General features: G+C 36.3%; 2 protein-coding genes across 2 annotated transcripts; both read right to left on the bottom strand.

Moving 5' to 3' along the window:
- Positions 1 to 276: 276 nt before the first annotated feature.
- On the bottom strand, positions 277 to 14,074 carry LOC146140400 (uncharacterized). The gene is made up of 18 exons (XM_083392616.1): positions 13,910 to 14,074; positions 13,157 to 13,352; positions 12,474 to 12,673; positions 11,389 to 11,555; positions 10,475 to 10,608; positions 10,100 to 10,327; positions 9,428 to 9,584; positions 8,969 to 9,218; positions 7,975 to 8,130; positions 6,420 to 6,581; positions 5,900 to 6,095; positions 5,591 to 5,787; positions 5,293 to 5,456; positions 4,127 to 4,266; positions 3,343 to 3,570; positions 2,624 to 2,780; positions 2,126 to 2,375; positions 277 to 439 (listed from the first exon to the last, which is right to left on the bottom strand). Exons 1-18 carry the CDS (start codon positions 14,062 to 14,064, stop codon positions 277 to 279), a joined length of 3,300 nt encoding a protein of 1,099 aa, XP_083248742.1. The 5' UTR covers positions 14,065 to 14,074.
- A 6,194-nt stretch (positions 14,075 to 20,268) lies between these two features.
- On the bottom strand, positions 20,269 to 22,064 carry LOC146140401 (pyrethroid hydrolase Ces2e-like). Its single transcript, XM_083392278.1, has 2 exons — positions 20,996 to 22,064; positions 20,269 to 20,783 (listed from the first exon to the last, which is right to left on the bottom strand). Exons 1-2 carry the CDS (start codon positions 21,109 to 21,111, stop codon positions 20,621 to 20,623), a joined length of 279 nt encoding a protein of 92 aa, XP_083248404.1. The 5' UTR covers positions 21,112 to 22,064; the 3' UTR covers positions 20,269 to 20,620.
- Between the last annotated feature and the right edge of the window lie 262 nt (positions 22,065 to 22,326).

Here is a 22,326-nt window from a genome sequence, read left to right on the forward strand (position 1 = left end):
AAACCTAATGATGATGATTAGACTAAAACAAGGTTGTCAAGATCTTTATTAATTGTTAGTGTAAGCTCATTTGAAAGGCCACAATCGTGAGCATCTTAGTCATACATGCTTCTATAGGGGGGCGCTTTTCATCTTTTGAAAATATTTTTTATGTTACAATAACGCAATAAATCAGTTATTTTACGAAACAATTAGAAACAATTTTATGTCAACGAAAAAAAATCAAAGACAGCATTAAAATAACCGGTGGTTACAATGGGAAACGTATTCATTCATTTACTTCTTAAGAATTGAAGGAATAGTTTCGAGCCAGAGCTTGCAACGTTTTGGCACAAGGTCGCTACCTTCGGCGTAAGGCATCTTCATGACCAGGTGACGTTTCTTCTCACAGTCGTACTGAGGCCATTGTACGGTGTCACTACAGTCGCTGTTGGGGTTTCTAATACATGTTTTGACAAATGGAAATATTTATTACATGGTAAACGCCAGCTTTCACTGTTATACATATTATATTAGATATAGTATTGCAAATGGTGATTCTGCTTTTCTACTTGGTAGCAGGGGCGCCCGCAGAAAATTTTCCGGGGGGGGGGCAATCAGGGGCATAACCAGAAAATCAAAAAGGGGGGTCCTGAATTTTCAACTTAGGAAATTCCCCTATGTTTCGTCTGACGTTAATGAATAATGATGTCATAAAACAGTGACAGTATGACGTCATATAATGGTGATTGCAAGACGTGATAAAAAAAATAATCAGAAACAGACAAATACGTCCAGCAAAAGCGACCACGTGCGTCGTCGACAATCCTGTCAGGCGCCAGCTGCGAAATTACGGTGTGCAATCGTTAACTTCAGGCAAAAAATCAAACCAAGACCGTGAAATATGTGTGTTTAATTGTGGTAGAATCACACATAATTGGACTATCAGCAGCGCAGTTTTCAAGTTCCATAAACGGAACGAGCGCTAAATTACAAGCACGTCTTTCACCACCTGCAATACTAAACGAAGATCGTTTTTTCCGGGTGTTATTATGCCACGATTAGCGCAACATCTGCGCCGAGCTGTGTGCCAAGTCAGCTAAATTACAAGCTCCGGTTGAGGGAAAATAAGTTGTGACCATTGCACACTTAGCCCATGGTCTTAGAGTATACTTAAAGAGCATAATTTTGCGTTAATTATCATTACTTAAAAATGGAGACTTTGAAACGCGTACGACAGTCACCATTATACCTCCTTTTAAGAAACTTTTTCAGTTAAACAAATGTGGATGTTACACCAACATCAGATATTAGCACAGAGACCGAACAGCGAGGAACATACTGCGTATTACTCAGCGTTTTTTAGCGAGAAAAAAAGAAAGAAGGCTTGACTTAGCGTTGTCAATTGTCGAATACACACTTGCTAATCAGTCAACCTAAACAAATAACAAAAGAGAAAAACTTGCAGCGTTTACGGTCGACCAAACAAAAGACGAAAAACGGCGTTTTGCACTCGAATTTGGTTTCGCATTGGATTAAGACGCGTGACCAAATTACTTAAAAACCACGCCACTTCGAACAGTTTGTTAAACCGTGACAAAACCGAACAAAAAACGATAACATCACTTACAAAAAGGGTGTAAGAACTCCCGCCCCCTGGATACGCCACTCGGGGCAATGGATAATGTATAATATTTTCAACATATTACACTTATAAACAATACTAATAATCGCATTTTGAAATTCCAGGGGGGGGGGCAAGTGCCCCCCCTTCCCCCCCCCGTGCGGGCGCCCATGATTGGTAGGCCTATACTAAAATGTTGTAGTGGCTTAAGGACGTGATTAATCTGTTCAAGGCCTAAAAATCTGTAGCCTACTTTTTTAATTTAAAACAAATCTTATTAAATAATATATGAATACGAATAGATAGAAGAAACACCATTTAGACGATTTCGTTAGACCTACAATCATCTTAAGTTAAATTAATAATATTAATACATTTTGAGTGCATGATTTATACAATGATATATTTAATGTCTCAAATTTCAGTCAATATGTTTTTAAGATCGCGTTTTAAATCTTTTTTGGGTTTTTTTTGGAATTTTATTATTGTTCAAAAAAAGTGCTAAATTCTGTACAAACGTACCCTGTTTTGGCAAAGCTGCACAAACTCTTCATCCACTGCTTGCTAAGTCGTCTTTCGTCATCACTATACTTGAACCCATCTGATGTGAATTTGGAGTTTATCAAGGGATAACCAAAAGTGAACACTACATCGTCGCCATGGTCTGCTTCGCAAAATGGGTGTTTCTTTTTTAATTTGCCGGCATATTCATCGTCATGATGCATCTTCAGTTGTTGGGTCATGTAGTAAACGAAGGTCGGGTGGCCAGCGCCTGATGACACAAAAACCAAAGAAACCGTCTCATAATTATCCGACAAATTTATCCGCTTTGACCTAAAATATTTTTAACAGTCCTGTTCATGGATTGCGGTAATACGCTTGAAAAATAATGGAACTGTGTTGTCGTTAGAAAAAATACTTTTACTGAAGAACAAAGTTAAGTGTCTGACTAAACTCGATTGCTGTATGTTTATCTAAAACGTCGATTACATTTATTTGGCAAGGTGACTTGTAAATTACCAGAATGTGCCAAAGCTTGGCCAATGCTGGGAATGACGAAACTCTTGTCTCCCGTAATACTTCCCAGTATCTTGCTCCATTTGAATGGGTCTGTGTCTTCATATTCTTCGTCCAGAATCTCCAAAATTGCTTCAATCACTTTGTCTAACTTATCTGGCTGAGAAACAAAAAAAGGTTCTTTAGTTTACCAAGCTAAACATTATAACGTCATATTGTTGCTTTATGAGATCGTATGTTTGACCCGGCCAGTCACAACATTTTATGTTTCGACCCGCGGTAAAATATAATAGCCCACCCCTTTAATAACATGTTTATTCGATTTCTCTTGATAATTTTTAAAGCAAATCTTAAACTTTATGTGTACCCAATACACCATGTCCATCTAAATTTAAGGTCCTGCAAATTAAAATCTAAAAATATTCCGTTTTTGATTTCGTTATTTGCAAATATTTCAATTGCATATTAGTGAATTCACTGGAAACAGCAGGTTTCCTATAATTTTTGTCTTATGCCATGACTTATCTATCATAAACGCTGGTTTGGAAAGAATATTACATTTAATTGTTTTTTAAAGCAATATTAATAGTATTGTGTCTGTATGTTAACAGCCTACCATTGAAACATCAACAATTTAGGAATATTTATTCTTGATTTTTTTCCCAAATGGTTAAAATGTTTTTACTTTAAAAAATAATGTTGGACCAACAATTCCTGAATACCGGCATTCCCATTGCGAGACTGGCCTTCATAGTGCTGACGCATGTTTCCTTGTCCAAGCCTTCAGCAAATTTCGGGGGCATTTGTAAAGCGAAAAGTCCGAATCCTTCAGTGTTGTTCATACCCACTATGTAGGGAACAGGGGCGAAATTTCCGTCTTTCATCATCTCGTTGGGATGCTTGGGGATCACAACGTCATCCAAAGTAGGAGTGAACATAGTTCTAAAAGGCTACAAATAGGACAAAAATTTAAATGAAATGCCGTATTATTGAATAGCGCGTGTTATCGGTTTAGTCTTAATTGTTTGGGCTTTAAGTCCTTTTTGTGTTTCTGTTTGTCCTTATGTTGGAGGGCAAGATTTTGTTGTGGAAATACATACTAAGCTCGAAATTTATATATACTTTTGTTGATATTTTTATTTTGCTGAAAAGCAAACAAGGGAATTTTCAATGGAAGAAATATTGGATGAAAAAATAATCCAAATGTTTTGCTTAATTCTTTCAGAATAAGACATTGATGATGCTCATCGGAGTAAAATATATATTATGTTTTTTGTTTGATTTTTATCAATTGGTATCCAACCAGAATCGTTTGTTTTTTACCTTTCGGATTTAAGCAGATTATTTTATTCTAAAACTGATCTGAATCTTTGACTTACTAATTATGATTTTTACCTTTTTATTGCTGTTGTACTGTAACAACTAGAGCACCATTTTATGTTAAACACAATCTGAATATTTCGTATAATAGGCTATAGGTTAACTGAATGGGTAAAACTACATCACCTCGGCATCAATAGCTTTAACTATTGTTTCAGCGTCGATCTCTCTTAATTGCTTAAGAATATCTTCGGGGTCAGTTGCTGTGATCTTCAGTTGTTCGTGAAGAGCTTTGCGCTGCGCTGACAAGTCCGCATTTATCATTGCTGTGAACAAATAAAATGATACTTACAATAAAGCTAAATCAGTGCTTCCCAACCAGGGGTCGCGACCCATCGGTGGCTAGCAAAGCTGTTTCAGGTGGGTCGCGAAGCATGTTACAGTTTTCTATTAGATAGCGATATTATTGCGTTATCATAACGTAACATTATTGCAATAAAGTAATAAATAAAGTAACAATTAGATGTGTTGCGTGGCATTAACTATTTCAGTACCCCTATACGTACGACCAGACTTGGAAGACTATAGATTTATTTTAGCTTTTTAAAATTAGATTTTTAGAATTAAAATTAGAGCATTTCATTTTTCCAAATTAAATAAGAATTAGAATTAGACCATTTTGAGTTTTCAACTAGATTAGAATTAGAATTACCGAATTGTTAAAAAAACGAAATTGAACTAGAATTTGAACTAGAATTACATTTGACTATTCGCAATCAACTTAATTTAAATCAAGAATTATTCTAATAAGAATGTAAATGGTAAATATATGTGTGCTAATTTTGATGTCTTTTAGCATATTAGCATATGCTTTTCAGACTGTAAAACTTACGTTGCAACCAAATAGTTTGAATTCAAATTCTTTGCTTTGACTAAGAAGAGACTAAAAATGCCGTTGGACAAAGTAGAATTTTTGAAAAAATCCGAATTAGATTAGAACTAAAATTAGAGCGCACAGGCAATTTACAGATTAGATGAGAATTAGAATTAGCCGCATTTTGCTCTAATTCATTGAATTCGAAAACTAGAATTACCTATAGTTGTCCAAGACTGCGTACGACAGTAATATATATGCAGGTTTTACGCAAATGACAATTTTAGTTCCTCGTTAATTTGTTGTTTTATTCATTTTGTCATTTCTCATTAATAAAACTTGCATTAAAAGTAGGTTGCGAATTACAAAAGGTTGGGAAGCACCTATAGCTAAATCGATCAAGGTAATTGCTTTAATGCAGGCCATTTTTCTCCAAATTTGTCATTCACACATAAAAGCAACGGACAAAACTACCCACTTTCCATTGTTGCAACTCCGCTTTGACTGATGGCCCGATGAAATAGACCACGTGATTCGGGTGACAAAACGTGAAAACTGACAGATATTCCTCCGGCACTTTCTCCATATATGGTTACGTTGTCGGGGTTTCCACCAAAATTGTTAATATGGTCTTTAACCCATCTGTGCATATTAGGCAAAAATATTATAAGGAAATTAAAAGGTGTTTTTTGTTAAACCTAATATTAAGTAGAATTTGGATTCTATTGAAACATTTTACGTGTTTGCATTTACCAGTCGCATATAAACATGTTTACTTTAATGCTAGGATTTGATCCTGAAGTCCCATGTTGCCTTTGCAGCTGGATTCCTTGCCGAGACTGTAGAATCCAAACACGTTAACGCGATATTGCGGAACAACTAAAACGACGTCGTTGAGACCACAGAGTGCCTGGCCATTGTAACCGATTGTGCCCCCAAAGCTAAACCCGCCTCCGTATATCCAGAACAATACCTATAGTAGAATACAGATTCGCTCTTAACGTTAAAGACTTTAATAAGCAATTTTGTTTATTTTACTGTTTTTTTAAATTGGTCATAAACCCATCCCGGTGAAAAGCCAGTACCGGTAAATTAGCTTTCTTGTCGGGGTTGCTGGTATACACGTTTAGGTATAAACAATCCTCGCTCATGTTTTCCAAATCTTCATTATCCAGGACTGGTACAGTCGCGTAATCCATAAGCGGACCGATAAATGCTACGCTCGCCATAGGTTCAGCTGGCGATTTGCTGGCGTCTAACACATTGTTCCATGGTTCCACCCTGAACAACAATGTGTCCACTCGAATATGGGTAAACAAGGATTTGGTTAAAGGCAGGAAACTGTAGGGTACCAAATGCATAACAGTCGTTATTCAAATGAAGAAAAAAAAAATCATTTTTAATAATTAACATGTTTTATCTAAACTTCATGTTAAGTATATAATGCCGCAAATTGCAAAATGTCATATAAAGGTGTTAATACTTTCGGGAAAAGCTAGGACGAAAATTCTTAAACTGTCAAATATATCACACATTAATAAACCAAACTTTTTGCCAAAAAAATCTTGATTAAAGTAAACTGCTTTAAATTACCATTATTCTTACTTTTCAGGATTTTTAAATCTTAGGTTTCCCACCGGTGGTTTTGCAAATGGTATTCCAAAATAGGCAAAAACCTGTTTTGCTTCGTCGTCGTTTGCCTTGGGTATGGCAATACCTTTCACTTGGCCCAAACTAGTTGTAACGATTGGGCAGTCCATAACAAGTCTCGACAATTACACAAATCCTGCGGAATAACTAGCGATTTGAACAATAAAAAAGACCAGTTTACTGATAATAAGAGTAAGAAAAAAAGTTTTTTCTCGAAATTATAATAACCTGTGAAAGGTTCAGGCGAAATATACCAGTAATTCGTTTTTTGGGTTGCAAGAACGAAATTGTTAACTTAATCACTTGAGAATGATTTTTTCGTTTGAGCTGGTTATTTTAAAATGCCTTCCTTACAGTTTAAACAATGTCAGTAATTTCCCGGAAATGCCTGTGAATTATTTCCTATATTCTTCTTGCAACCCAAAAATATTGTGTCTACATAAAAATGTTGGATAAATTTTACAGTCTGCCATAAAATACATAATACTGTGATTTCAGCCGTTCATTCTTTTGAAGCAATTAACTTATTTCGGAAAAGTTTTACAACGAACATATCAATGAGAGAATTGCTTGTAATGTTCTACAGAACACTGTGCTGTAATAATAAACTAACTATAGCTTATTTGCTGTCGGAACCATTATGGTAGATTTCAGCAGATGCACAATAATCTTTGAATACGTTTAAACCACCATATATAAGTCAGCTTTAAGTCTATTCTCCTTATCGTTCTCACACGTCCAGTTAGTATGCATACAGACATTCAGCTTGCGCACACAACTTTGTTTTACAGCTTACAGTACAGTCAGCTTGAGCAAACAACAAGGCCGAACCACGATTTTGTCAAGGCATCCTCTTCAGCATAAGAGGGCCTATGTTGAATTTGAAGTAATAAATTTTAACTAGACACTAAGCATTTTTTGATGAAGTCTAAGGCCCATCCTTTAGGTTAATGTCAACCGTTGATGTCATATGAATATTAATCCTTCCCTTGACCTGTTGCGCCCACTGCGTTGGATGAACTCTTGTGTCAACAAAGGCTTGGTCCAATTTAATTGTTTACCTTGAGGTTTCGCAAAAAAGGTGTTTGTCGATGATGACGCGAAACCGCATGTACAAATATTAACTGTTTCCAATAAGCAATACATTTCCTAGTTTTCTTTTTGTGATATTTTCAATAATTCGGGACAGAAAAGCAGCAATATTACTTCTTCTGCAGACAAACTCGTACACAACTGTGAACCTAACTCGATTATTTTTGGAGAACCAATATTCAAATAGGCTACCTGAGTTACTAGATATAAGTTCAACAAAATGGTCTCCGCTTGTATATGGCTGAAACGTTTACGTAAATTAATTATTAATAATTTATACTGCTGATTGAAAACGTGCACATGAATTCAATATAAGTTTATTAATAATTTTTTTCAATTGTTAAACGATCGACGATGAAATTAGCTAGGGCTATGCATATCGATTTGGGCAACGACTATATAGTCCCTTTATTTCAGCTTGAGTATTTGAGGCACGGTTTCGAGCCAGAGCTTGCAAGGACCTGCCAATAGGTCACTACCTTCGGCGTAGGGCATTTTCATGACCAGGTGACGTTTATTCTCGCAGTCGTACTTTGGCCATTGTACAACGTTACTACAATCGCTGTTCGGGTTTCTGAAATAAACATTGAAAACAAATATCTGTAATTTAAAATATTCTAATCAACCTAAAAAAAAGTATACCAACTGGGCTTTCACTGGAACAGTGCTTTTAAAAAAAGTTAATATTCGGCAAATTTGACAATAGCACTGCTGTACACCAGGGGTCGGCAACCTACGGCACGCCAAAGTAAATCATCCGGCACGCCACCTCTTTTAAAACTAGACAAGTGGCCGTTTCCAGTATTTTGTCTCTTTTACGTGAATGTAAAAAAAATCTTATTTGCATATCTAGTATGTTTGCCTTGTTTGCCGAAAAATCTTTTTAGCCTAAAGCCTTACATAATCTGGTAAGTTCAGCCAAATTGTATATCTGGATGCACTTTATTGTGCTGCGTAATAATATATTTCTTGCGCATGTTAAATATTTTATCAAGAGGTGAGCGGTTCTTCTTCAAATTTCATCATAAACTAGATAAATGATTAAGTTTATCGCGTAGAGTATTTTAATTACACCTTTTCATTGTGATCATGGGTGACGCTGACGTGCTGACTCGATGTTTTAGTACTTTAAACTTTAAACTGAACAAACGCATGTTTGTTAAGATAGGCTAATTAGACTCATTTCTAAATGCAAAACATCCGACGACAGCCCCTGATCAACAGTTGTCACAAAAAATGGCTAAAACTATACACGTTTTAACAAAAGAACTAGTTGAATTTCATTACGGCCCGCCTGGACCTTTTGGAGTTTGAGTCAGGCCCGCGACTAAGAAAATATTGCTCTGCTCGACAGGATATTAAAAGGCGACTGTTTTTTTGTTTTAGCTTGGAACAAAGCAAAGTTAACTTACCCAGTTTTCGCAAAGTTGCACAACGTCTTCATCCACTGTTTGCTAAGAAGCTTTTCATCATCGCTAAACTTAAGCCCCTCCAAAGTAAATTTGCAGTTAAGGAAAGGGTGACCCATTGTAAAAATCAAATCATCACCATGATCTGCCTCACAAAATGAAGGCTTTTTCTTTAGTTTTCCTGAATATTCTTCCTCGTGATACATCTTAAGTTGTTGGGTCATGTAGTAAACGTAGGTTGTGTGTCCAGCGCCTGTCAAATGACATGTAAACAAATTTATAGAGCGAAAAAAACCTAATAAAGTTATCTCTCGAGGAATTTGTTGACCACTTTCCAATAGCTGATAAAACTTCATATTTAACAATAGCTTATACAATTAAACGTTCAGTGTTTTAAAAGTTATCCGCTAAAACCGATACATTTGCTTTAAAATACTTTCAACTAAAACAAAATGATATTACCAGAATGTGCCATAGCTTGGTCAATGGAAGGAGCAACCATAGTGGTGTCTGCAAATATGCTTCCCAAAATTTTACTCCATTTAAATTGGTCTTCATCGTTATATTCCTTATTAAGTGTCTCTAATACGGAATCAGTGACTTCTTCTAATTTCTCTGGCTACGATAACATCAATTAAAAGATTATAGTCAATAAGCCCGAAAAATCTGATTAAGTACCGTGAAACACATTGGCGCAAAACTTCCAACTTTAATCTGTAATTATAATTATATTTAATAGTGGAATGGCTTGTCATAGTCTTCATTCTATAAAAGTTATGAATTGACGCACGAGGACATTACCGGTACCCGTAAAGTTTAAAAGCGTGATTTAACCAAGTTACGATTAGGGCTGTGGAGTCGGAGCCCCTTGCGTCTTTGGAGTCAGACTCGATATTTTTTAGCCAGAGTCTGACACGCCTAAAGTTTCATTACGACCCCGTCCTGGTGTCGAGTACTACTCAAACCGAAATAGGTTTATTGGGTTAACGGCATTTAACTACGGGGGTCTATCAGCGCAAAGGCCGTCGAAATGAACAGCAGGTATTGATAACTATAGGTTCTGTGTTATATCAAACAAAAGTATATCTCTATTCAAAGAAAACTTGTTTTTATTTTTTGTAATTCATGACATACCGGAAATCCCATTGAGAGGTTTTTCTTCAACTCACTGACGCATGTTTCTTTATCCAAGCCCTGGGCAAATGTTTTGGGCATTCCATAAGCAACAATTCCGTATCCCTCTGAGTTGTTAAAACCAATTATATAGGGAACCGGCGCAAAATTTGCGTCTTTTATAAGCTCGATGGGATGTTTCGGTATCACCTTTCCATCAACAATAGGAGTGAAATACACACTGTGACACTGTAAAATGTATAAAGTTCCTTCTACAATCTACATATACCGAGCAAACTCATGTTAAAATCGTGTTTCTCCGACATAATTGCCGAATAGCGTGGGTTAACCTTTAATTTATTAAAATGGTCAATGGAATACAAAACCCGATCTTACATTGGCGTCAATAACTTCAATTAATTTTTCGGCGTCAATTTCTCTCAATTGCTTTAGAATGTCTTCAGGGTCCGTTGCTGTGATGTTTAGTTTCTCGTGAAGAGATTTACATTGCGCTTCCGAGCTCATCATTTCTGTAAATGTGAAAAAAGGAAAACACTGTAGTTTTATTCCAGGCGTGCATTAGTTTCTGTTTATAGCTGGATAAATATATGTTATTTTTCCTTCTTTTAAAAAAATTAACTAAGGCCAATATCAAGTTTAATTTCCTAGCCGCGGTTTTTTAACTTTGCACTGATCCGATCCGCGATCACAAGCCCTTGTCAACCGGCCTTTTATAAGTAACGTTAGGTGATAAGGATTTGATCTCAAAGCTTTTCAATAACCGAACCCAATTTAAATCTAAAATAAAATCAGCATTTACATGCGACCCCAGTTTGTTTTCGGAGAAGTGTAGGCCGAATGCCTAAACTAAATAACACGAACGATTGAATATACTTAACAATTACCAACAACTGTGTTAAACATGTGTGCCAAAATAAGAAGTTTAAAGTAGTGAAACATACATTAAAGTTAACAGGGAGCACGAAATTTTTATTTGTTTTAACAATTTCAAGATACTCATTGCCAGACAACTACAGGAAATAGTAAGGGATGGCCACCCAATAAAATATTTAAGGAACCCCACATAGGGTCGCAACGCGACCCACAGTTTGGAGACCACTAGTATAAGGTATGTTTAGTCAACCAATGGGAGTAATCGAAACAAGGGGTAAGTAATAACACCGAAGTCGTACAAAAGTTGAAGAGAAAGTATGTTATTTTAAGGATTTCCAAAATATAATAATTAATATTTAATGTAAATCAGAGCACGCGACAGCTGGCGTAACTGTTACGTTAAGTATTTTTTTTACCACGTGGAAATGTTAAAACTCCGCTGTGACTAATGGCGCGATGAAATAGACCACGTGATTCGGGCGACATGACGTGTAAGCTGACAGAAGACGCTCCAGCACTTTCTCCAAATATGGTCACGTTATTGGGGTTTCCACCAAAACTCCGAATGTTGTATTTTACCCATCTAAATAGGATTAGGAATACAACGGGTTCTGAGTTATGGATTTTTAACCGAAAAAAACATATAAATACATTATTCCGTAACCTCCTTTCAGTGTTCGAAACATGCGCGACCCGCTATGTTTAGTGGATTAGGCATAAATCAGTCCGTTAGGATCGTTTTTTTAACTTTAAGTTTAAACTTGTAGACATATTGTAACAAATAACTAAATGTACAGTTAAAGGCTTCGTTCGCGTCATTACGACTTTATAATCCCAATCAAGAAAGTTATTGTGCGCTTATGACATAACAATGAAAATTGACTTCACGTAAAAAAGTGGGAACACACAATAAATATCTAAAGTAGAACAATCTATAATACCATAGTGTCAAGACCAACGACATAATAAAGCAAAATTCACAGTAATATCCACCGAAGAATAAAATCTAAAATTCCAACTCGTCTGACTAAGACCTAAACCTTTCGGAATAAAAGACCAAAATAACGCCTAAAACTATGAAAGGTTATGGGACGATCGGGGGGCATCGGTTCGGCATCAGCCGATTTGCTTGTGACGCCCTATGGTATGGACGCCACCGTTCGGGCGCCGATGTACCGAATTGTTTGCGCCTGTTTGGGTTTTTTGTGGGTAGCCTAATGGATTGGGTGAGGATATAGATTGGATAGGCCTTATTTTTACCATTTAGGTTTTATTCCGACGGGTATAGGACCTATTTCGATTTAATCGCTTTTACGACTGGGTATCAAACCTATTTTGATGTTACGAACTGTGTTTTATATGTTGTTCTTCTTTTGGTCTTATCGCTGGAGTCAAACAAGTTTAGTTTGAAGATAAAATTAGGATGCCATGTAGATCCGATCGCTGCTTTATCTAAAAAGGCACGTGTCGCCGATGACTTCTACAGTGGTGAGTTACCAACCTCATTGCCATGATTTGATCCCACAGTCCCATGTTGCCGTTGCAGTCTGGGGATTCCTTGCCGAGGTTGTAGAATCCAAACACGTTAACGCGATATTGCGGAACCACTAGGACCACGTCGTTGAGGCCACAGAGTGCCTGGCCGTTGTAACCAACTGCACTCCCAAAGTTAAAACCGCCTCCGTATAGCCAGAATAGTACCTAAATTTATATTACGAACAAACAGCGCTTAAACAATTCGTACGGTAAATATTCTGTTTTACACTGGAAATCTTCAGAGTGGGCAACCAAAATTAGTTGATCAATTAAAAATTTTCGTGCAAACAGGAACTCACGTCCTCGGCCACACCGGGACCGTCGCTCTACCAACTGATCTACAAAGGTACAGGGGAGCAAGTCGAGAAACAGTCGTAGCGCCATTGTCCGCTGTATTATTTTGTAAGCACAACCCCATATTGAGGCAGACCAATTGCAGCATATCAAGTCACTGGAACATTTATTTGTGTGTTGATGTTCATTTATGTATTAATGTTACAGGGATGTTATTTTTCAGTGCATATACACTTATTTTGCTACAGATGTTTTGCAGTTTTCAATTCTTATTTGAGACAATTGCTGTTAATCGACACGGCCTATATCTGTGTTGTACAAGTTTCACCTTGTGTAACCTTCTAAACATCATACCGGTAAATCAGCTGACATGTCGGGGTTGTTGGTGTACACATTCAGGTAGAGACAATCCTCGCTCATACGTTCCGTATCCTCGTTTTCCAACACAGGATAAGAGATATAATCATCAAGGGCACTGGCTACCGCTTTGCTGGCCATTGGCGCAGGTGGACCTTTGCTAGCGTCTAAAACGCCATCCCAGGGCTCCGGTCTGAACAGTTATTAGTAAAATACTCTGGCAATAAGTGAATTTGATTTATCCACGCTAAGGGATGTCCAACACTTCGTCGTTTATTTTGATACCGATACCTTTACGTTTTAATTTCGATATGAAATAAAACGGCACGGCTTTTAAATCTCGATGCCAAATAATTTTCTTACTATTGGTAAAATGTATAGTAAACCATTTAAAACTAGTTTTTTCTTGTTTAACAGTTTTATAGCCTAGAGTAATTTAGGTAGGTCTATATCCGATATGTCAGTTATCAGACAGCAAAGGGTACTTAAAAGTTTTTTGCAACTTTATCTAAAAAATGTCACGCTGAGCGTAAATATTTAACGTATTAGCAATATGGCCATAGCATCGTGATTATTACAGTCAACGCAAAAATCTTTTTTACCTTAATTTTAGACATTTCAACTGGTCACAGTACATTTGCTGTATATTTTTTTATTTGAGAAAATTAGGTCTTTGTTCATGATAAATAAAGCAAAATAACTACTTTGCTTTTATTACTCTATTACATAAGTTAAGTTAAAATTTCTTACTTCTCTGGAGCTTTAAATCTCAGATTTCCTAGCGGTGGTTTAGCGAACGGAATTCCAAAGTAGGCAAAAACTTGTTTAGCTTCCTCGTGATTTGCTTTGGGTATTGCGACACCTTTAATTTTGCCCAAAGTTGTTGAAACAATTGGGCATGTCATTTTAAATATATTTTTTAATTTATCCCAAAGGCTTAGAAATTAAAATAATTTTGATTTGCAGACTTTGTAGTAAATAATAGCTTAATCATCAAAATTGGTATTGGATGTTTGATAAGATGTACACACGCAGGTTTTTTGCTAGAGCAGTGGTTCTTAAACTGGGGGGCGCGCCCCCCTTGGGGGGCGTGTGAGGTTTACAAGGGGGGCGCGAGAAATTGACAAACTCTGTATGAATTATGACTAAACATTAAGGCGAACTGATATTTCCCTGCTACTAATACTCGAATTAAACATTTGGTATCCAAAAAAACAGTTACATCCTTCGCATTAATGCAACTTACCTGGAAATAAATTGCTGTTCTGCTTTATGTTTTTTGATTTTTAAACAAGCTGGGCGTGAGTTATGTTAAAACTGTAAAAGGGGGGCATGTTTCAAAAAGTTTAAGAGCCACTGTGCTAGAGCATTTTCTGAAACGTGCCAGCCAATCGTATTTAAACCAATGATTTTTGACCAAATGCCATTTTTAAAAGAATTATATGTTAGTTGAATTTGGGTTAAATATATGTGTATCGCTATAAGGAGATCATTTTAGATATTTTTACTCCACTTGACCAGGGGCGAATCTAGAATTTTTGTTGGGGATGCATGAAGAAAAATGCATGGATAACGTCACAAGTTGCGTCAAAAAGTAGCGTCGAAACGTGGCGTACTTTTAATATTCAAAATACGGAAATACATACGTGGAGAATGAAAACTTTCTGTGTAGGTTAGTTTGCCCAAAGTATTGTTTCGAGAGTCCAATAAGGCGCACAACATTCAGGTTAATCTGATTATAACAATACAGGCTAAGACCTACTAGAAACATAACTTAGATTCCCGCAGAACCCGAAAAAATGCATTTACATGGCCATTGGCCATATACCCCCACTGTATCCGCCCCTACACTTGAGCTAGGTGCTTAAGCAGGACAACACTTGTAGGGTCTTTAAATATATTTGGCTTTTAATATATTTGGGTCTTTAATATACCATATACCGTAAGCTACTGATAGATACGGCATCATGTTGATTCAACATTTTCAAATTGTCCATTACACAATGTTGATGTTTTTTAATTTGTTTTAATAGGACCTTAATACCGTCTACATACAGGTTAAGCAATATTTAGCAAAGCCATACACGATTATACCTCGCTTTATTGCAGAGGCCAAAGTACATATTTACCAACCTTTTCGATGTTTGTCAACCTAATAGGGATCTGCGCTTTCTCATATTTCTTTTTGTTAAACACAGTTAACACGCTAGATAAGACTTGTTAGCCAAACTAGTTTTGTAGTTACCGAAGCCTTTTTAGCCAACCATACAACTTCCATTTTTTAATTGACTTTTGTGAAATATTATAGTTGAATACCGATGTAATTAGATTTAACCGATACCAGTTCGGCATTTACGCCCTAATTATATCACAGGCACTTATTGTTCGTCTTAAAAAACTGTAGACAAAAAGACTGTAGGCTAACTAACGCTCCCTACATTAATAAAGTTACTTAGATTAATATAGTTTACCGGCCTCATCCTACTTTTTAAGACAGGCAATCAGAGCGTTTTGAAAATATTTCTCAACCTCGACTTATATAAACTTGGGCCCCTTTACATAAAGCCATATTTAGAAATGCCGCGCGACTGCAAACGCCCTATCACGGAGGCAAAGTACATATTTAACTAAACTGTTTTGTCACCCCAAATAAGGCAAACTTGCCATTGCTTACGTTGCGTGTCACCTAATATGCCTTAAACTTGTCATGATTTGCCTTTGTAAAATATAGTTATATGTGATAAACTAAAGCTATTATAGGTGACTACCAATATTTTTACAACCACTGATTTTGACTGAAATTTAATGGGGGGTGCATTACTTTGTTGTGGGGTACATGAAACAATGCCTGGATGATGCCACTTGTTTAGGTTCCCCGAAAAGTTTAGGTTGCCCAAATTTTTGTTTCAAAGGTCGAATTAGGGGCAAAGACGCATTCAGGCTGATCTGCCCCCACCCCAAGAAAATGCTGTTACATGACCATATGCCCCCACTGTATCCGCTCCTACACTTCACTTAGTTGCTTTGCTGAAGCAGGACAATTCTTGTAGGGTCTTTACTATATTTGATCCATAGAATACTAATAGGGGTATGGTATAATGTTGATTTAACTTTTCAGACGGTCCATCACACTGTTGTTCTTTTTAATTTGTTTTACATACGAACTACATACCGTGTACATATGTTAGGTTGAAAATACTTAGCAAAGCTATTCACGACTACCGGTACCTCGCTTTATCACAGAGGCCAAAGTACATATTTACCAACCCTTTAGATCTTTTGTGATCCTGTTAGGGATCCGAGCTTTCTCAAATTGTTTTGTGTTAAACACAGTTAATACGTTAAATAAGACTCGTTATCTAGCTAGGTAGCCTACGTAGCCTACGGTATATATTGACCTTTACATGTTTTTTCTCATGTCACAGATTTAAAAAGCATGATGTGTATAAAGGGAGTTTTGTTGTTATCGAATACGCTTCAGCCAACCATACATTTTTGAATTCATTTTTGTAAAATATTATACTGGAATACCGACGTTTGGCAGTTTGGCATTACCGCCCTAATTATATCACAGACACTTGTTTGACTTCCAGGGACAAGAAAAAATGTAGGCCACAGCATACAAAACTAACGCTCCCTAGATAAAGTTACTTCAATTAATAAAGTTTACCGACTTTATCCTACTTTTTAAGGCAGTTTATCACCTCGATCCTAAAACATTTCTCCACCTCGAATTTACATAAAGCCGATTTAGAAATACCGCGCGGCTGCCAACATCGTATTACACAGGAAAGTACATATTTAACTAAATAAACTTGAGCCCCCTTACATCAAGCCATATTTAGAAATGCCGCGCGAGTACAAAGGGCAAACACCCTAGCACACAGGGAAAGTGCATGTTTAATTAAACTGTTTTGTCACTCCAAATAAGGCAAACTTGCCATTTCTCACGATGTGCCATCCAATATGTCTTAAACTTTTCATGAATTGTTTTTGTAAAATATGGTTACGTGATAAACTAAAGCTATTATAGATGACCACCAATATATTCTAAACCACTGCGTTTCGACTGATATTTGTTCTTAGTTTTAAATTTTGTTGTTAACCTATAGTACTTGGTCACATTTAAAGTATGAAAACTATACCTATATCGAACCTTGGAATTCGCAAAAGCCAAAGGTTTCATCGTGAACTTCTCTGCGTTGAAATCAGTAAACGACTAGGTGTATAGAATTTGGGAGAAAACAAACTTATACATGTTTATTGTTTAAACACAACACAAAACTGAAATGCTTTATAAACGAAATTATTAGCCACAACATTATTTAACATATCGGACAAAGATGTGGTTTTCTATTAGTTTGAAAAGTGTCGCGCGGGCCTCTTGTAACTCTCTCACTGTCTCACATGTGTCCTAGGACCCCACCTTGAGTAGCACGCCTGAGCGTTGACTTAAGTACAGAATTTACCTCTTTATATAATAATTGTAATAGGTCCATGATATGTTTGGTGTTAATTTTGCTTTTTATGCTGTCCTGTGTTTTTCATCTAAATTAAACATGTATAAAGTTTATTAACTACAAATTTTAGTTCATGATTTTCCAATTTTCATTGACAATAAATTTTCGTTGTTTGAGCTTTTTTTACGAGCGACTTGGATATGTTTAGTAAAAAAATAACTGATACAGTTGACAATTTTTTAAGATTTTCACAGGGGTGAGGTACCTGATAAGATACCCCTCCCTAATATTTTTTTGGCCAATTTTAACAATGGGTCTGCAATTTTTGTTTAGTCATTTTTGTAAACAGTTTTAGCTAAAAGTTATTTGTGCAAACTATTGCTTGTTTTAGGTATATTCAAACCACACATATTATCAAAAGTTTGATGGCCCATTTTTACCAAAATTTATTTTACATATTTTCTATATATGACCACTGGATAGCGCCAGGGACAGAGTTTTATGCTTAGCCTTTTGCGCGAACCTATAACGTTATTGTAATAGGCCCTATTGTGTTTATAACATTCTATACAAGGTAACGCGTTTTAAACAAGGTAACGTGGTTTCTTCACATCCTTACATTGTGAAGTCAATGACTTAAACAACATATGACTTTAAAGGCAATTGATATATATATCGAGCACGAACAAATTTCATTTGTTTCCGTAGGTTGCCGACCCATGATAGTCTTTACGATGCCATATGCCAAGTAGGTTGGGAACCACTGACGCAGAGCTTAATTTAAAAAAAAAAACATAACCTGTCATATCTCCATAAAATGAACAATATATACAATGTGATTATCTCTAACAATATAGTATCAAGACTAACGAAATAATTGCACCATATATGCACAATAATATTACTAACTGAGAACATCAACCCGTCAGGAACGCTTTAAATCAGACCTGGGAAAAATATCTGGCCCGCCAAGCATTTTAATCCGGCCTTTTTTGTCAGCAGGGTACATCGAAGTCGTAAGTTAAAAATGAGTATGTCGTGTTTTTGTTAGGGAGAATCGAATTAACAGCGTTTGGGCTTGTAGAAATATGAAAAAACGAGAACCACTGCTCTAAAACATACCGATTCACAGTTTGTATAATTTGGTTAATGTCACGTTTGTGTTTCTCCCGATTTATACCGTCTTTGCAATAAGTTAATTCTTTGCACGATGCCTTGTACCCTTTAAATCGGCCCAAATCGACTTCCGTTATACATTTGCCTAACGTAATAACGGCTTGTACAACTCCCAACGTAATAACAGGTTCTTCAGTTAATTTTTTTATAGCGTCGTAGTATGGCGTCATAATGCGTGAATTTAAGATTGTATTTTTAATCTGGCCCGCCACAACATTTTATGTTTATCATGCAGCCCGCGGTAAAAATAATTGCCCAAACCTGCCCTAAATCAATCACACTATGTAGAAACTTTCCCTGGCTAAAAATAGAGAGTGTTTTCAACTGATTTGTTACAAATGGGGCCTATTTAACAAAGAAGAAGTCGAGATGTAACGAAGATTTCAGATTCTCAAAATTGATATTAAAATTTGCCACAGAAAAGTCTTTTTAGGAAAGAGTACGTATTTGTTTTATACTTTAAAATACTTTATATATCAATAGATATGACCTTTTTTCCTAAGTCATGTTTGTGATCTTTAAAGCCTAACTGGAAAAGTAAACTGTGCTATTATAAATTAAAAGAGATTTAAACAAAATCATGTTTGCTATAGTTATATTCTGTCTATTTATGGAAGGTTGGTATTTTATGGTCTGTGTTACCATTTTGTCTCTGTATTATGTCGTCCAAATAAGGTTCACATAAATTGTAACACACCAAGGCATGTGCGTTGAAGGTTACAAGGAAATGTGTTATTTATTTAGTTGTACTAGTTATATTATCTAGTGCAGGGGTGTTCAAATGATATCTGCCATGATCCACCACAGTCAAACCTGACAACATGATGATCCACCAAATGCGAATAGTAAACATATTGGTCACGCTTTAATTTTTATGGTGCTTTATTTGCGTAAATGTACCCTACAACATATTGACAAGTTTTAAAAGTCAAAAGTGAAGTGTGCTACAGCACCAAGAATGTTTCAGTGAGAAAAATGATGAGTTGGTTTAGATCAGGGGTCGGCAACCTTTTTCTAGTCGCGGACCAACACCAAACTCAAAAAGGTCTTTAGGGGCCGCACAAAATGTTAACTGAGAATTGTGTTATTAAATTGTTAGAACAACTTTTAATCAGGCGGACCTAGGATCTCTTTTTTCACTTAAAAGCGTGTTTAATTACATTTAAGGAGGCAGTAAAGTGTTGGCGCAAAGCGCGAAAAAAGGCGTTAGTTTGGTTTAAAATTCGACCCAAACGTCGTCATCCATACTACTTATGAAAAATGTGATAAAAGTACTTCGAAGAAACGCGACAACTTTAATAGTTAATCTTGTTTAGTTTTTGCTAACCTTTGTAAGTCAGAGGCGCGGGGCGAGCGAACCGAGCGCGATTTTTTAGGTATACCAGCATTTCTTTTGAATTTCTTGCAAGTTTTACATAGGTTGCCAAAATCATTTAACATAGGTTGCCAAATCATTCAAGCGGAACAAATATTTCATTTGATTTTATTGCAAAAACCTATATTTCAATTCTGGTGCAAATCATCTTCTTTGAAACATATATTTACACATCGATATAATTTTAACCCACTCTATTGGACAAATTGATGGTTTAATAAGTAAAACGTTGTTTATTATTTCATATAAAGTGCGGGTATATAAATGATATATTTATTTAGAATTGGTGGCTAGCCTACTCAATGCAGTTGTAAAGATTAAGAAGGAACACACAATAAAACTCATAAATCAACTCTAATTACAGAGGAATAAACGCCATTAATGTTCGTTGGGATTAAAGCTTCTATATACATTGGTAAATTGGTCAAACAAAACGATAAAGATGTTCCTTTATTTTCGCGAGAGTATTCCAGGCACAGCTTCGAGCCAGAGCTTGCAAGGACCTGCCAACAAGTCACTACCTTCGGCGTAAGGCATCTTGACCAGGTGACGTTTCTTCTCACAGTCGTACTGAGGCCATTGCACAATGTCACTGCAGTCGCTGTTGGGGTTCCTGAAATACACCATAGGAAACATATTTATTAAGTTCAAAATATTAACTGAAACTTTTAAATTTAACTCAATACAGTACTACTAGAAGGATGATTTAAGAAATTAAAAATGGGCAACAGTTATATAGAATTACTAAAACCGGATATTGTTACAAGGCCTATAAATATTTTTTAATTGTATCATTGTTTTCTCTCGCTTGGTCTACTAACTTACCCAGTTTTGGCAAAGTTGCACAACGTCTTCATCCACTGTTTGCTAAGAAGCTTTTCTTCATCGCTAAACTTAAACCCCTCCAAGGTGAATTTACAGTTAAGGAAAGGATAACCCATGGTAAAAATAAAATCATCACCATGGTCCGCCTCACACAATGAAGGCTTTTTCTTTCATTTTCCTGAATATTCTACCTCGTGGTATCTTAAGTTGTTGGGTCATGTAGTAAACGTAGGTTGTGTGACCAGCGCCTGTAATTAGCAAGTACACAAATTCAGATCTTAATCAGGGCTGCGGAGTCGGCGCTTGGCGGAGTCGGTTTGTTTTGCTGTGTCGAGATTTGGGACTCGAGTAAGACTACCCGTGTCCAGAGTCCAAATTACTTGATTTGATAAGTCTTTGGGACAAATGACTGCAGTATTTTCATTACGCATTTTTTTTATAAAATTGGGTTACTTATCCTACGTTTAGGACATTAAACAATTTGCTTGCAATATGTTTCATTAGTGTCACTTTTCGGTTGACTTACTTTCTCATATTCGGACGAATTTTAATACCAATTTTAATACTTTACATTTAAATTTTTATGACAACGACATGACTTGGAATTGACTTGTTATTGATTCAAAAAGACATGCCTTGGGCTTAAGTCATTACAAAATGAATTGTTTACAAAACTATGAATTGCTAAGTATTCAACTTATTTTAATTACGTATAAACGGTTAAATAAAGGCTGCAGATTCAGAACCGTTGGACGCGGGACTCCACCAAATCGCACTTATGACCGGAATCAGACTCGGGTTAAATAGAACCCACCCCGCTATCCTGGTGCTACTAAAACCTTATAACCCCTCCCTTACATGAATTTCATTTAATACCGTAATATGGCCTGAAATTAAACCAAAATAATGTTTCCATTACCAGAATGTTCCTTAGCTTGGACAATGGAAGGAGCAACCAAAGTACTGTCTGCCGATATACTTCCCAAAATTTTACTACATTAAAAACGATCCCCATCCTGATATTCCTTTTCAAGCGTCTTCAATATGGCATTGGTTACTTCGTCTAATTTCTTTGATATTCTTATTACGTAAGATTAATTGTTTTACGACGTGACTTTGTGGCGTAACCCTGAAAATTCTTATCGAACAAAACATCTGTATTTGCCCCTGGTTATGTACCAACCTCATTGCCATAATTTGGTCCCGTAGTCCCATGTTGTTGTTAAAGTTTGGTGATTCCTTGCCGAGGTTGTAGAATCCAAACACGTTAACGCGATATTGCGGAACGACTAGGACCACGTCGTTGAGGCCACAAAGTGCCTGGCCGTTAT

This window comes from Ascidiella aspersa, chromosome 6 (genome assembly GCF_963924565.1).
Source record: "Ascidiella aspersa chromosome 6, kaAscAspe10.2, whole genome shotgun sequence".
NCBI lineage: Eukaryota > Metazoa > Chordata > Ascidiacea > Phlebobranchia > Ascidiidae > Ascidiella > Ascidiella aspersa.

Coding starts and splice junctions, on each gene's coding strand:
- LOC146140400 (XM_083392616.1), bottom strand. CDS start 14,064: ATGACATGCCCAATTGTTTCAACAACTTTGGGCAAAATTAAAGGTGTC. Junction 10,328..10,474: donor TTGAAGTTATTGACGCCAAT/GTAAGATCGGGT, acceptor TACATTTTACAG/TGTCACAGTGTGTATTTCAC. Junction 9,219..9,427: donor CCAAGCTATGGCACATTCTG/GTAATATCATTT, acceptor GTCATTTGACAG/GCGCTGGACACACAACCTAC.
- LOC146140401 (XM_083392278.1), bottom strand. CDS start 21,111: ATGGGTTATCCTTTCCTTAACTGTAAATTCACCTTGGAGGGGTTTAAG. Junction 20,784..20,995: donor TGCAACTTTGCCAAAACTGG/GTAAGTTAGTAG, acceptor GGTGTATTTCAG/GAACCCCAACAGCGACTGCA.